We start from the raw sequence: 12,692 nt of genomic DNA, 5'->3' as shown, positions 1-12,692 counted from the left end.
AGTCACCTTCCCACGACCTGGTTCCACCCTCCCATCCTTGCATGGCCCGCTGACAAGGGCCATCCCCAGTCACTGGCCTGCTCATGCTCAAACTTCCACAGTGTGCAAGGGGCTACAGGGGCGGGCTTCACAGAAGGTTCCAGGCCCCGGGGAAGCCTCAACGGGTAGGAATAAAGGGCATCTCTCCAGCCATCTGCACGGACAGATGTCCGTGGGTATCTTGTAGGTACCAATGCAGACACGTGACATTCAAGACCGGGGCGCCCTCCGCCTAACTCCTCGGCACTACGGATCCCTCCTGAACTTGGACACAGGCCCAGGGGAAAGGGGAATCCTCAATGGACTCAGATTCTGCCACTACGCAATGGGGGGGGCTTTCGGTAGAAATCTGGTTCAATTTTACATGTCTTGTGCTTCTGAGTTTGCATTCGATATTTTTGGAAGAGGACAAAAGAAACAGGAAAATGTCTTGAAGGCCCCACTGTGCCCAGGATGGGGCCCGTGTCTCTGTCATGACGTGCCACACCCTCCTGGCCATGGGGGTGTCACCCCCCCCGACCCGTGCTCCAGCCACGTCCCCCGACAGCCCCTCTGTGCCTTCACTGAGGCTGGGCCCTGCATCAATAGCACCACGCACTGTTTTTGGCTCATCTCCGAGGCCTGGCTCAATGCCACCTCCTCCAGGAAGCCTTCCCAAGTCCCAGGAACAACCACCGCCACCCCCCCCCACCCCCCCCCCCCCCAGTGGCTGAGCACTTCCCATCACAGCTGGTCCAGGGCCGAAGCGTTTACAAACATCTCACTCAGGTGTCAGGATGCAGCCTCCCCAGGACAGCGGGGCGAAAACAGTCCTCACCCACCCCATTTACCTAGTTCTGCCCACCTAAGGGGGCACGCATGCCTTTTTCCATCCTACAGATGAGGAAGCAGAGGCTTGGGGGTGTGAAATAATGAGCCCAGAGTCACCTGGCCAGTAAGGGGGCGGTGCAAGGATTTGAACCCGGGTCTGTCTGAGCACCAGCCTGTGCTTTCCCACAGCCCACATGCTGCCATCTACCCACAACCCAAGTCAGATGATCTGCCACCCCTCCACGTGCCCAGGGCACCTGCCTCTGGTTCAGCCCACCTTCCCCCATATCGTGGCACTCGAAAACATGCCGCCGGAGACCTGAGCTCCTGCTCCAATTCCCTTTAGCGACTGTCCGATGGAGGGTTTGGGAACAGCCCTTTCTGGGACGGGAACGGTTCTCAAGTGACCTCCGGTGAACCCTCGGAGGCCCCAGGAGCCTGGACGCCTTCCCAGCCCAGCGTGACGAGCGACATGAGTAAGCACGGAGCCGGCTCGCCAGCCCGTCTGTCCCGGCCCCTCCAGGCTGCCACTGGCCGGGGATGCCAATGCCTGGAAAGGCGCTGGCAGGTTCCCTCCTGAGGGCTGGCCCAGAGCTCCCTCCCCATCTCCCCTTCCAGGCAGCCTGCCACCCTCTTCCACACCACGTGGGCAGACAAAGCATTTCCAAGGGCTTTCTCTGCGCACGGAAGAGCCAAAGCAAAGGCCGGGTGGGTGGGTGGCCAAGCGGACTGGCACAGAGGCTGGGGGGGGGGGGCAGCCGCCCCCCTCCAGGGGCAATGGCTGAGATTCAAGAAGCTGCCCCAACAGCCAGTGGGCCAGCGAGCTCCCCGAGCTGGAGGGCAAACCCTCGTTAGTGGAAGGGCCCAGAAGCCCTGCGGTCTGCGTGAAGGCTGCTGGCTGACCCCCCCCTCTCCCGGCCCCAGACGTTCCACTGCTTGGTGGCTGTTCTGAATCCCAGGCCACCCATGATCACGGGGCCTCCCTGCAGGCCGCCAGGCTCTGGAGCTCCTTCACTGCAGGTGGGGCAGCTGGGCAAATCGCCGATGTCCCCCCACCCCGGCTCAGTTTCTTCCTCCACACAAAGCAGGCAGGAAAAGGTCACAGTGCAAAGCGCCCGTCTCGCAGCCCGGGACACGTTAGGTGTCACGAATCACTTTTCCTTTCCTGCTTTCCAAACTCATTAAAGAACGCGCCCTGCGGCCCAAGCAGTCAAGCAGTCACATGTTCAGGCCCCCACGAGGACGCCTCCTTCTGGAAGGAGGGGCTGGGAGCACACAGACCACCTCGCTGCATTTCTGCTCTCCCTAAGCAGAGGGAGCCCGGCCATTCTTCCCGCTGCTGTTCCGTCCTTCCTTCTCTGCTGCCCAGCAATGACAGTGACTCAGGCAGAAACCCAGGTGGGCCAGGCAGTGACTGGGAGCTGAGTCAGGGGCACTCAGCACTGAAGTCTAGCAGCCCCGGAGCCTGGAGCCAGCCGGGCCTGATGCCGCAGACTGGGCCCCTGCCGCAGGGCGGGTGAGCAGACCACAGGCTGTCTACCACGGTCCTGGAGCAAAGCAGGTCCACAGAGGGCCGAGCAGTCTGTCACGGCGCAGGGACAGGCCAGGGGCCACGGGTGGCTCCCACGGCCGGTGAGAAGGGAGCTGTGCAAGCCCCTGCTCTTGCTCCCCATTTTAGGGTCCCCACGAGACAACAGCAGTCGCCCCATCACTACACCCCTCGGTAAGTCCTGTCCCCTCGCAGTTTGATGGCCTCTCCTTCCCCAGAAGCTCACCGAGCCAGGCCTGGGCCCAGGGACTGAGAGCTCCAGGCAGCAGGGGTCAGTGTGCACCAAGGTGAGCAAGGGGACCAGTCTCCGTGACCGTGAGACTGGATTCCTGTCCTGCGGGTTGTGTTGGTTCCAGGCACTGGCACTCCTCCATTCCCAGCACATCAGTGCAGCCCCCCTAAGGGCGACATTCCCTAAGGGCGAGGGGCGGCTGCAGCGTCTTCCGGGCGGGTGCCAGGGCGGGGTCAAGGTCAGGGACAAGTCTCTCCGCACACAGGTTCTGGGGTCAACAATTCAGCACATGCAGCCTCAGCCCCGCAGACCCTGGGCGGCCCAGAGCGCTCACGAGATGGTCACGTCACCCCTGCTCATTCCGGGTTTGGGTTTTTTTGCCTTTTTTTTTTTTTTTGTAATCTCTATGGGGCTCATGGGCTCGAACTCATGACCCCAAGATCAAGAGTCGCTTGTTCCACCCACTGAACCAGCCACGCGCCCCTCCCGTTCAGGATTTGGGAGGACCAGGGCACAGCCCATGGAGGAGGTGGAGGGGGCGGGGGCCTGGAAAGGCGATCAGGAGAAGCATCCTACCATTCAAGGCCAAGTAAGCACTTACCCGCATCTTACCACCAATCTCGCCCGCTCGCGGGTCCTTATGCGCAAGCCCCTCCCTCTGTGGTTAGAAACCACCTGCCAGCAACCTCACCCGCACACTCAGGTCAACCCGGCCCCTAATCAGGAGTGGAGGGCACCGACCTGCCCTCCTGATCCCTGGCTGGGCCTTCCTCTGGCTCAGGTTCCAGTGTGACCTTCCTCCTCGTGCCCGGGGCCGGTGCCCAGAGGACGTGGGAGGACGGGAAGGGCAGGGCCTGGTGTCCCACGGGCATCTGGGCTCTGGCCTCTGGCCCCCAGCGCAGCGGCCGGCCCCCCACGCCAAGCAGCACCCCCTGCCCCCCAGGCCAGTGCCTCTTACCAGGCTTTGGGATGAGTCCTTGAAAAGGCCTGGAAGAGAAACAGAGACGGGGGCATCAGAGCGAGGACCTGGGAGCAGTTTGGAAATGTTTGGGGCCCACCCGACACCTACTGCATTGGAACGGCATTTTAACAAGATGCCCGGGGAGGCGTCACTGGGGCAGGACGCTGACCAGGGGGCGACCTGGTGACCGGGGCCTCCTGCTAGTCCCGCCCTGGTGGTTCTGTGACCCCTGGGCAAGTCTCTCGTCTCAGGGATCTCCCCTCTGACATGGGCTGACCACCCTTCCTGGGGGCTGGGGGGGCAGGAGTGGGTGCTGCGGGCAGGTAGGAGGTGTCGTGAGGGTTATCCCTGCTGCATGGTGGTTGAGTGGGTTTCCCTTCACCCTGGCCGGCCCTCTGCCACCTTTCTGTCCCCCACTGGGACCCAGGATGGCACCGGAAAGCTGCCTTGTCCAGCAAGGAGGGCAGAACGAGGCAGGACCAGATCAAAGGAAAGGCCAAGGGCCCCCACCCGTGCTAGTCTTGCCTCCTCACCCTTCCCCTGAGCACCTGGTGACCGTGAACTTGATCTTGTCAGCCACTGCAAGGATCCTCTCCAGGTTCTGGGAGCCAAAGGTGCAGGGCTTTCGGAAGGGGATTCCCGGGGGGAGCCCCTCGATGATCACCGAGCCGGGGTTACTCTTGATCCGCTTGTAGGGGACCTGGACCGGGTACTTGATGCCCAGGGCTTCTCCTGTGGAGGAGGGACAGATGTGTCATCAGAAGCTAGAGCAGCGCTGGACTGTGGCACGGGGGCATGCGGCGGGGGCCCGGGAGTCAGCAGTGGGTCGTGCAGGGGTACAGTGTGTGTCCTTGAGGGGCTGAGGAGCGGGCAGGGCTCATATGGCTCCAGCCGCTGGGGAGAGGGCAGCGGGTCAGGCTCCTCGGCCTCACCGCCTGAGAAGCTGCAAGCCCCTGTCCGGGATGGTACCTGTGGCCGCAGCGGGCCCCTCCCTAGGAGGCCTGGCCCTCGGCCAGCGCCCCCCTCCCCTCCGGGGCCTGCCTCGAGCCGGCTCAGGACCAGCCTGGCCTGAGGGCAGACTGCATTTAGGGGCAAGGGTGGAGCCAGCCTGAGGCCAGCAGGGTTCGGCTGAGACCTGAGACCCTCCGTCTGCATCTGGGCTTTGACCTTGCTCCCTGCACCAGCCCTCTGCGTGTGCACCCGTGTGAACGTGCTGGGTCTCACGGTGGCCTAGGGGCAGTGCTGGGGCAGCACGGCCACTGCTAAGCCACCCTCCACCGGGGCTTGCTGCCTGCTGTCAGTGGCCGTCCCCGAGGCACAGCACGGCCGGTCCCGTGGCTCCTGTCCACAGCGGCGAGGGCACAGGTGCAGGCCTGGGTGCCGTGAGGCTGACTGGATGGTGTCCACCGTGGAGCCCCTCCTGGGCAGAGGGAAGGCACACACTGCGGTCCCTCCAAGGGGCTTGTTGTGGTGCAGGATGTCCCTTTCTGAAGACAAAATCTCTGAACGACTCAGCACGAGAAGGAACAGCTGAACCTTCTCTGTGCAGTAAACTAAATTTTATCTCAGGGACACTGGGAATTGCGTAACTCGCCACATTTCCCCTCTTGCTCTGGCTCCCGGGAAACTCACAGTCTGATCTGTCAACTGTATCTACCAAGCACTTGCCAGTGTTCCGGCCTGTTTTTGCTTGTCTATTTATTTATGTGCGTATGTATGTATGTGTTCTTTTATTTAAAAAAAATTTTTTTCAATTTTAACATTTATTTATTTTTGAGAGACAGAGCATGAACAGGGGAGGGGCAGAGAGAGGACACACACACACAGACAGACAGACAGAATCCGAAGCCAGTTCCGGGCTCTGAGCTGTCAGCACAGAGCCCGACACGGGGCTTGAACCCACAAACCGTGAGATCAGGACCTGAGCCGAAGTCGGCCGCTTAACCGACTGAGCCACCCAGGCGCCCCTGTTCTTGTTTTTTTAATTGAGATCTAATTCCCATACCACAAAAATGACTGGTGTCACTTATGCAATCCAGTGGTTTTTCGAGGAGGTTGTGAAATTATCAACACACTCTAATTCCAGGATGCATTCATCACTCCAGGAAGAAACCCTGTACCCAGCAGCAGTCACTTCCCATCCTCCTTCCCTGTGCCCTGGCAACGGCTAATCTACTCTATTTTGATAGGTTTCCCGTCTTTTTGATTCTTTATCCTGACTTTGTTGCTGACTAGTTTATATGGTAGGTATTGCTAAGCGATCTTTTTTTTTTTTTAAGTTTATTTATTTTGAGAGAGAGAGGGAGAATACATGCGCATGTGCACGCGAGGAGAGGGGCAGAGAGAGAGAGAGAGAGAGAGAGAGAGAGAGAGAGAATCCCAGGCAGGCTCCACACCGTCAGTGCAGAGCCCGACTCGGGGCTTGAACTCACGATCCGTGAGACCATGACCTGAGCCGAAACCAAGAGTCAGATGCTCAACCAACTGAGCCACCCAGGCGCCCTGCTAAGAGATCGTTTTGGCAATGAAAAATAATTGGGACAGAAAGGAAAATGTATACCCATGATCCGTAAACAGGAACACTGTTGTCTCCACTTCTCACCTCCAAAACGGCTCTTGCTCCAATGACCTGTGGCCTGCAGGGTGCCTGCATTTCTCTTGGCCAAGTTTGGCACAGGTAACCGTGCTCCCCTCCCTGAAGCCTCCTCCTTGATGTCCGTGACCCCATACTTTCCTGGTTTCTCACCTTTCTGGTCACTCTGCCACTGCCTGACCAGGTATGACCTGACCTCTACATACCAGGGCCCCTCGGCCTCTGGTCTGGCTACTCTTTCTTGTTCCTCTACCCAATGGCCTAATTTTTACATCCAATCCAGACCCTTCTCCTGAACAGCGGACTGGATCTCCACTTGCCTACGGCTCATCTCTGCTCAGCCCTCAAACTCAACACATCCAAGATGGAACCCATCACCTCCCCTTCAAGCTGTCCCCTCTTGGTGAGGGTGCTGCCCCTTCTCTCTAGCTGACAGCGTGGGTGTCCACCTGTCTCCACCCCCACCTCCCTTTTGTCACAGTGACAGGCCCAGTAACCCAATGAGCATGTGGCATTTCCCTGCCACAGGGATTGGGTGAGGGATGGACATGGGACTCAACGGGGGCCAATGAGAAGCAAGGGGAGGGCTCAGGGAATTCTAGGAAAGAAACCCCTCGCTCTCTGGAGAAAGGCCATGGAAAAGCCAGTTCCCACCTCCTTCCTCAAGGCATAGGTGGGATGTCTCAACCTGCTGTGGTCATTTTGCCAGCAAGTGGGAAGCCAGCCAGGGACGATGCCAACATGGTGGAAAGACACCAAGGACATCTCTGAACTGCTGGATCCAGTTGGTCCTGAAGGCCACCCCACTGCTGGATTTCCCATGCTACGAGCTGTGGCTGATTATACTGTCCAAAGACGGCCGCCCCAATATTTCTCCCATCCCACGTGCTCCTCTTAACGTCACATCGACACTCCCCCACAGAGAACTGGGGACTGTGTCCCCTCCCCTTGAACCTGGGCTTGGTGGGGACTTTGTAATGACCTCGACCAATGGAGTATGGCAGAGGTGACGACGCACAACCTCTGAGGCTGGGCCACAAAAGGCAACAGCTTCCACCCGGCCGGCAAATCCAGCTGTCCTGGAGTTGCTATGCTGGGGAGCCCACGCGGAGGGACGGCATGGAAATGTGGAGAGATGAGAAAGAGCCAGTGGCCGCTATTTTAGGTTGCTCGGTTCGGGGCGATCTGCTCTGTGGTCATAGTAACTGGATCAGGAGCCGATCTACACCCCTGATGGCTGAAGCCAGTGTGACTTTGTTTTTGTTACTCGAGACCATATAGCATCTTAACTGCACTGGCCTGTTTTCTCCAAGCCAGGACTCAAACTGGACGCCTGCCTTTCCCTCCCTGCTCGCCCACTGATCCTACTTCTGAAGCTCACCTTGATTCCATCCGCTTTCCTCCGGCATCCCGGCCAGGGCCACCCAGGCCGCCATTACTCCCGCTCCACCCTCCGAGCTGGCCTCCCCACCCTACCCTCTTGCCCCCATTCACCTTTCTCATGGGGAGCCAGGAAGATGCTTTAAAACCACAAGGTGGCAGGGCGCCTGGGTGGCTCAGTCGGTTGAGAGCCCGACTTCGACTCAGGTCATGATCTCACAGTACGTGAGTTTGAGCCCCGTGTCGGGCTCTGTGCTGACAGCTCAGAGCCTGGAGCCTGCTTCGGATTCTGGGTCTCCCTCTTTCTCTGCCCTTGCCCTGCTCGTGCTCTGTTTCTCTCAAAAATAAACATTAAAAAAAAACAAACCACAAAAACTACAAAGTGACTTCCGTCACTTCAGTCCTCACCATAAAATACAAAACCGAGAACACAGTTGCCTCTAAAGGCCCTAGGTGATGGGGTGTCTGTGTTCCGGCCACCTCTACAGGGTCCCTCTCCTGTAGCTCTACTCCCCCAATTCAGCTTTCTGCCCCTTCCTAGGATAAGCCTCAGGGCCTTTGCACGTGCTATGACCTCAGCTGGACTGCCCTTCCTGCATACTCTGGTAGTAACTCCTTACCCACCCCTTCAGTTCTTTTTTTAAAGAGGCCTCTTTCTTTAAAGAGGCCTCCCTGGCTCCCAATTGAAGGTAGGTACCCAAGTTACTCTCTCTTGAGCAGCTTGCTCTTTTCCTGCAAAATTGTGGAACAGAGTCTCATTGTTATTGGATTCTATGTGTAGTTTTTCTTTTTTTCTTTTTTGTTTTTATGTTTGTTTATTTTTGAGACAGGAGGAGGGGCAGAGAGAGAGGGAGACACAGAATCGGAAGCAGGCTCCAGGCTCTGAGCTGTCAGCACAGAGTCCCAATGCGGGGCTCACACCCAGGGACCGTGAGATCATGACCTGAGCTGAAGAAGGATGCCTAACCGACTGAGCCACCCAGGCACCCCTATAGTTTTTTGGGTTTTTTTTATGTGTATTTATTTTGAGAGAAAGAGAGAGAGAGAGAGAGGGAGAGAGAGAGAGAGAGAGAGAGAGAGAGAGAGAGAATCCCAAGCAGGTTCCACGCTGTTAGCACAGAGCCTGACATGAAGCTCAAACTCAAGAATCATGGAGACCGTGACCTGAGCTGAAATCAAGAGTTGGATGCTTAACCGACTGAGCCGCCCAGACACTCCTGTGTGTAGTTCTCGAATTGCAAGCCCAGTCTTGACCCCGCTGGTCTACAGCGCCCAAGAGGGCAGGGCCTCTGTTTCTTCGCTACCGTATCCCCAGTGTCTGGCACATAGTAAGTGCTCAAAAAATGCCTGTGAGCGAGCGAATGGTTTCCCCAGAAATGACCACGGCTACCAGCAGGAAGTGTCTGCCTCTCTTCCCGCAGCAGCCAGGCTGCCCTCCCGCCCGGGCACCCCGGGGCTCACCGTATTTCTTATTGAACAGGTCCTGGACTTGCTCCCGCAGCGTGTTGGCGATGTCGATGCGCGAGAGTCGAGCGTCGTAGTTTTCTGCACAGTGAAAAACAATTACGGATTTGAGGCTGTCCAATTAAAAGGCACTTGGGGACTTTTAAGGAATAGGATTGCCTAATTATGGGGAACTCCTCCTCAGAGCGGGCCCCTCAGAGTCCTTCAGAACTAACATCTAGACGGAGATGTAGGTTTTTCTGGAAGGACGCACACTGTTGTGACAACAGCAACGAGTGGGAAATTTAGTTAATTGTTGACATCTGAAAACCACTAAACCAGTAAATAAGCCTGAGAGGTGAGAGACGGCACGAGGAAGAGCAGGCTAGGAGCAGGGGTTCGGTGGGGAGGGCCTCCCCGGGTCCCTCTCTCACCCGGGGTGGGGGCGGGGTATCTGCTAAGGAGCCCATGTGCCAGCCCATGCCATGGGGGCCCCAGACAGTCCCCTGACCTCGAGAGACTGCAGCCTGGCACAGCCCGGGGAGAGAGAGAGGGAGGGAGGGAGGGAGTGGACCTCTGGGCGGTCAAGTGGTGGTGGGGGGGGGTACGGTGAGGACCCCAGTCTTCTGTGAGGCTGGGTACAAGGAGTCACGGGTGGGGTGGGAGTCGTGAGCGCCCCTCACTGCGGCAAGTTCTGGCTGGCCGGGAGGGAGCGAGAGAGACAGGGCAGTGAACAGCCGTCCCCCTGGGATTGGGGTCCTATCTCTGGGCCCCCCACTCTCTGGGCTGGTCTCGCTGACCTCACTCTCTCCTCAGAGCCGCAGGGACCACCCAGGGGCCACCCGGGGAACAGCCCACCCTCGGGGACTCATGGCCACACCCCGGAGCTGTCCCAACTCGGCACGTGGACTTCCTGCTTCTGGCTCTCCCCTGCATTTGCTCAAGCTTCTCCCGCCTTCCATCCATCTTCCGCCCCACTCACTGTCCCTCACCCCTTCGTGGCCCAGCCACGGTTCTCCTTGTCCATAGAACCCCCTTGCACTTGGGGACCTCGCCCTTTTTTGGCTTCAGGCATCGAGCACAGCTGACCGCCTCCCCAGAAGGGACAGTCGGTGCGCTCCTGCACCCTGCCATCCCCCTGCACTTTTAGGGAGACTCTTCTTCCCGCCCCACCTGCCAGCCAGCCTCACTCAGACCCCCAGGCCGTGATGACGGGGGCCAGCCCCTCCCACCCGCAGCCTGGCCCTCCAAACCCAAGCCAGGTCAAGGTCATGGCACTGGGACAGCGGACCCCATCCTGAGCTGCAACCTTACCTTGAAAACCCTGTCTCTTCAGGCTCTCGTCCACAAGAGGGTCCCCGGAATCCCTCTCTGGGGGCGGGGAAGGGGGAGGAGAGAAGCCAGGGTGAACAGCCAGCTCCTGGGACCCGGGGACAGGGGCAGTGTCTCTAGGGGGGATCCCGGTGGAGAGGGCAGTGGGGGACGCCAGGGGAGGCGGGACCAGGAAAGAGGAAGAGGGAGAAGGGATGGTGGCAGAGACCTGGGACCCCTCCCACGCCCGGCGGGCGCCTCAGCCCGCGTCCCTGAACGGGGTACCTTGGCTGTCCGCGATGGGCTCTTTGACTCCCTCGGTGAGCAGCTCAGGTCTGGAAAACACCACAGCAGGGCAATCGCTGAGGCCCCTCCGGGCCTTCCTGGTATAGCTTCAGTCTGCACCCCTGGGCCTCAGCTTACCCAGCTGTGCAACAGGCCCTCCCAGCCCTGGACAGCCCAGGTGTGGGGTCCCCGTCCTTCGCCCTTGTCCTGCCGACCCACGTGTGGTACTGGGGGGGCTGTGCTGGGCTCTGAGGACCCCGCCCAGAGGGAGGCCAGCCTGACCCCAACCCATCGTCACTCAGTTCTGCGATGCTTCCCCACGGGGCCAGTTTGAAGTGCAGAAGCAGACGGCAAGATCTCAGAGCGACAGGGCAGGTCCCGGGTCTCCGGCTGACACCCGAGAGCTGCCGGGTCACTTGCAGTCGGGGCCTCGGGGACCGACCCCAGCTCTGCACTAATACCTGTATCTCCAGACCCCACAGAGACCCCCCCAGATGTCATGGCGCGCTCTCTCAACCCCCTTGAGGCGGGTACTGTTTCCATCACTCCATTCACAGGATGCGGAGACTGAGCAACATGCCCAGGACCACACAGCGGGATCGGGCAGGGCTCAGAAAAGGCCCCCGCCCCCCCTCACGGCCGAGACACCTCCCCACCAGGGCCTCTGCTGTCTCGTCTGACACAGCGGGAGCCCCGCTCGGCTCCTGACTCTCGCAGGTGACAGTGGGGACGTCATTTCACTTTCTGGGACTCAGTTTCCCCATAAGGAGAAGGGGAAGAGGTAGTGGAGAAGTTTCTAAATGCAGCCTGAGGCCTCTTCTGGCCCCTGAGGCTGGGCTCCAAGGCAGGGCTGTGCGTCCTCCTCCCTCAGGCCCTGTGAGCCCAGCTTGGGGCACGTGCCCACATGCCCGCTGCCAAAAAAGGCAGCGAATCCTTATCCACTGGCCGCCTGACCTGGGGTGGGGGTGCCCTGAGTCTGGCCTTTGGTCTCCCTTCTAGGCAGGGTCTCCTCTGGGCCACTTCTTGGTTACCCCGGTGATGGAGAGCTCATTACCTCTCCCAGCAGCCTCACCCACAGACCCATACTCACACTGAACCCTGGTCCAGCACCCCACCCCCACGACACCTGTCAGGAGATTCGAAGGAGTAGTTTTCCACTACCCGTCCCACTCCATCGTCCCCCCTGGCCCGTCAGCCCTCCTCCAGCCAGTGTGACCTCCCCAACATCCTCAGCCTGCCACAGACTCCAGAACATGCCTCCCTTTCTTCGAGCAGACAGGCCTGCTCTAGCTGGACAAGTCTGCATTACAAACAGGGCATTTAGAATCCGTGCTATATGATAAAGACTTTGGTCTCTGTCTCTGGTTCCTGGGAGGTAAACTCTCATCTTTGGTTATTTCTCGAGTGACGGGAGCGTCTTCGTTATTATTATTCCTGGTTGGGACCCTGGGATCACACCGAAGTTTCTGCTAGGGAGATGATTTGGGATTCTGGAAGACTGACCACGTGATCAGAGGGCTAAGGCTCTGAGCCACCTGCTATCAGCCCACCCTCCTAATTTCTACAGACTGAGCTCAGTCGCATGGCCAATGACCCGATCGAGCATGCCTATGGAAAGAATCCCAATAATAATCAGGGACACTGAACTCAGGGCTGGAGGGTGACATATGCCCTGATAACATGGGGACCTTGCCTTTAGTGAGTGCCATTTGGCTGGTCCTGGTCAGTATCCTTTATATAAAACGGTAATTGTAATACAGCACGTTCCCGAGGTCTGGGAGTTGTTCTAGCTAATTACTGAACTTGCAGGGAGTTGTGGGAAGCCTCAGATTTAGGCCCAGATGCTCAGAAGTGTAGGTGGCCTAGGGATCCTCAAACTTGCAGCTGGGGTCTGAAATGGGCGTGGTCTTGTTGGAGACCATGCCCTGAACCTGTGGCATCTGCTAATGCCCTGTGGTCAGGATCAGAACTCACTGTAGCGTTACATCAGCCATAGCCCTCCGCCACGACTCCCGGGTAGCGATTTCCTATCCGTGTGAACCCACCCACGATTTTAAGTTTCCAAAAGGTTTCTAAACTCTGGAGAATT

At 58.7% G+C, this 12,692-nt stretch overlaps 1 protein-coding gene across 3 annotated transcripts in view; it reads right to left on the bottom strand.

Moving 5' to 3' along the window:
- GTF2IRD1 (GTF2I repeat domain containing 1) overlaps nt 1–12,692 on the bottom strand; it is a 124,559-nt gene that overhangs the window by 34,468 nt on the left and 77,399 nt on the right. For 2 of the 3 annotated variants that reach the window (XM_058710194.1, XM_058710195.1), the window contains exons 18-22: nt 10,604–10,653; nt 10,322–10,378; nt 9,026–9,109; nt 4,140–4,323; nt 3,589–3,617 (exon numbers count right to left, since the gene is read on the bottom strand). In XM_058710194.1, the coding sequence (XP_058566177.1) occupies nt 3,589–3,617; nt 4,140–4,323; nt 9,026–9,109; nt 10,322–10,378; nt 10,604–10,653 (404 nt within the window). The remainder of the gene's footprint in view (nt 1–3,588; nt 3,618–4,139; nt 4,324–9,025; nt 9,110–10,321; nt 10,379–10,603; nt 10,654–12,692) is intronic. The other variant, XM_058710196.1, reaches the window with a different exon arrangement.

Source organism: Neofelis nebulosa, chromosome 18 (genome assembly GCF_028018385.1).
Source record: "Neofelis nebulosa isolate mNeoNeb1 chromosome 18, mNeoNeb1.pri, whole genome shotgun sequence".
Classification (NCBI taxonomy): domain Eukaryota; kingdom Metazoa; phylum Chordata; class Mammalia; order Carnivora; family Felidae; genus Neofelis; species Neofelis nebulosa.
This window is presented reverse-complemented; position numbering and strand designations above follow the sequence as displayed.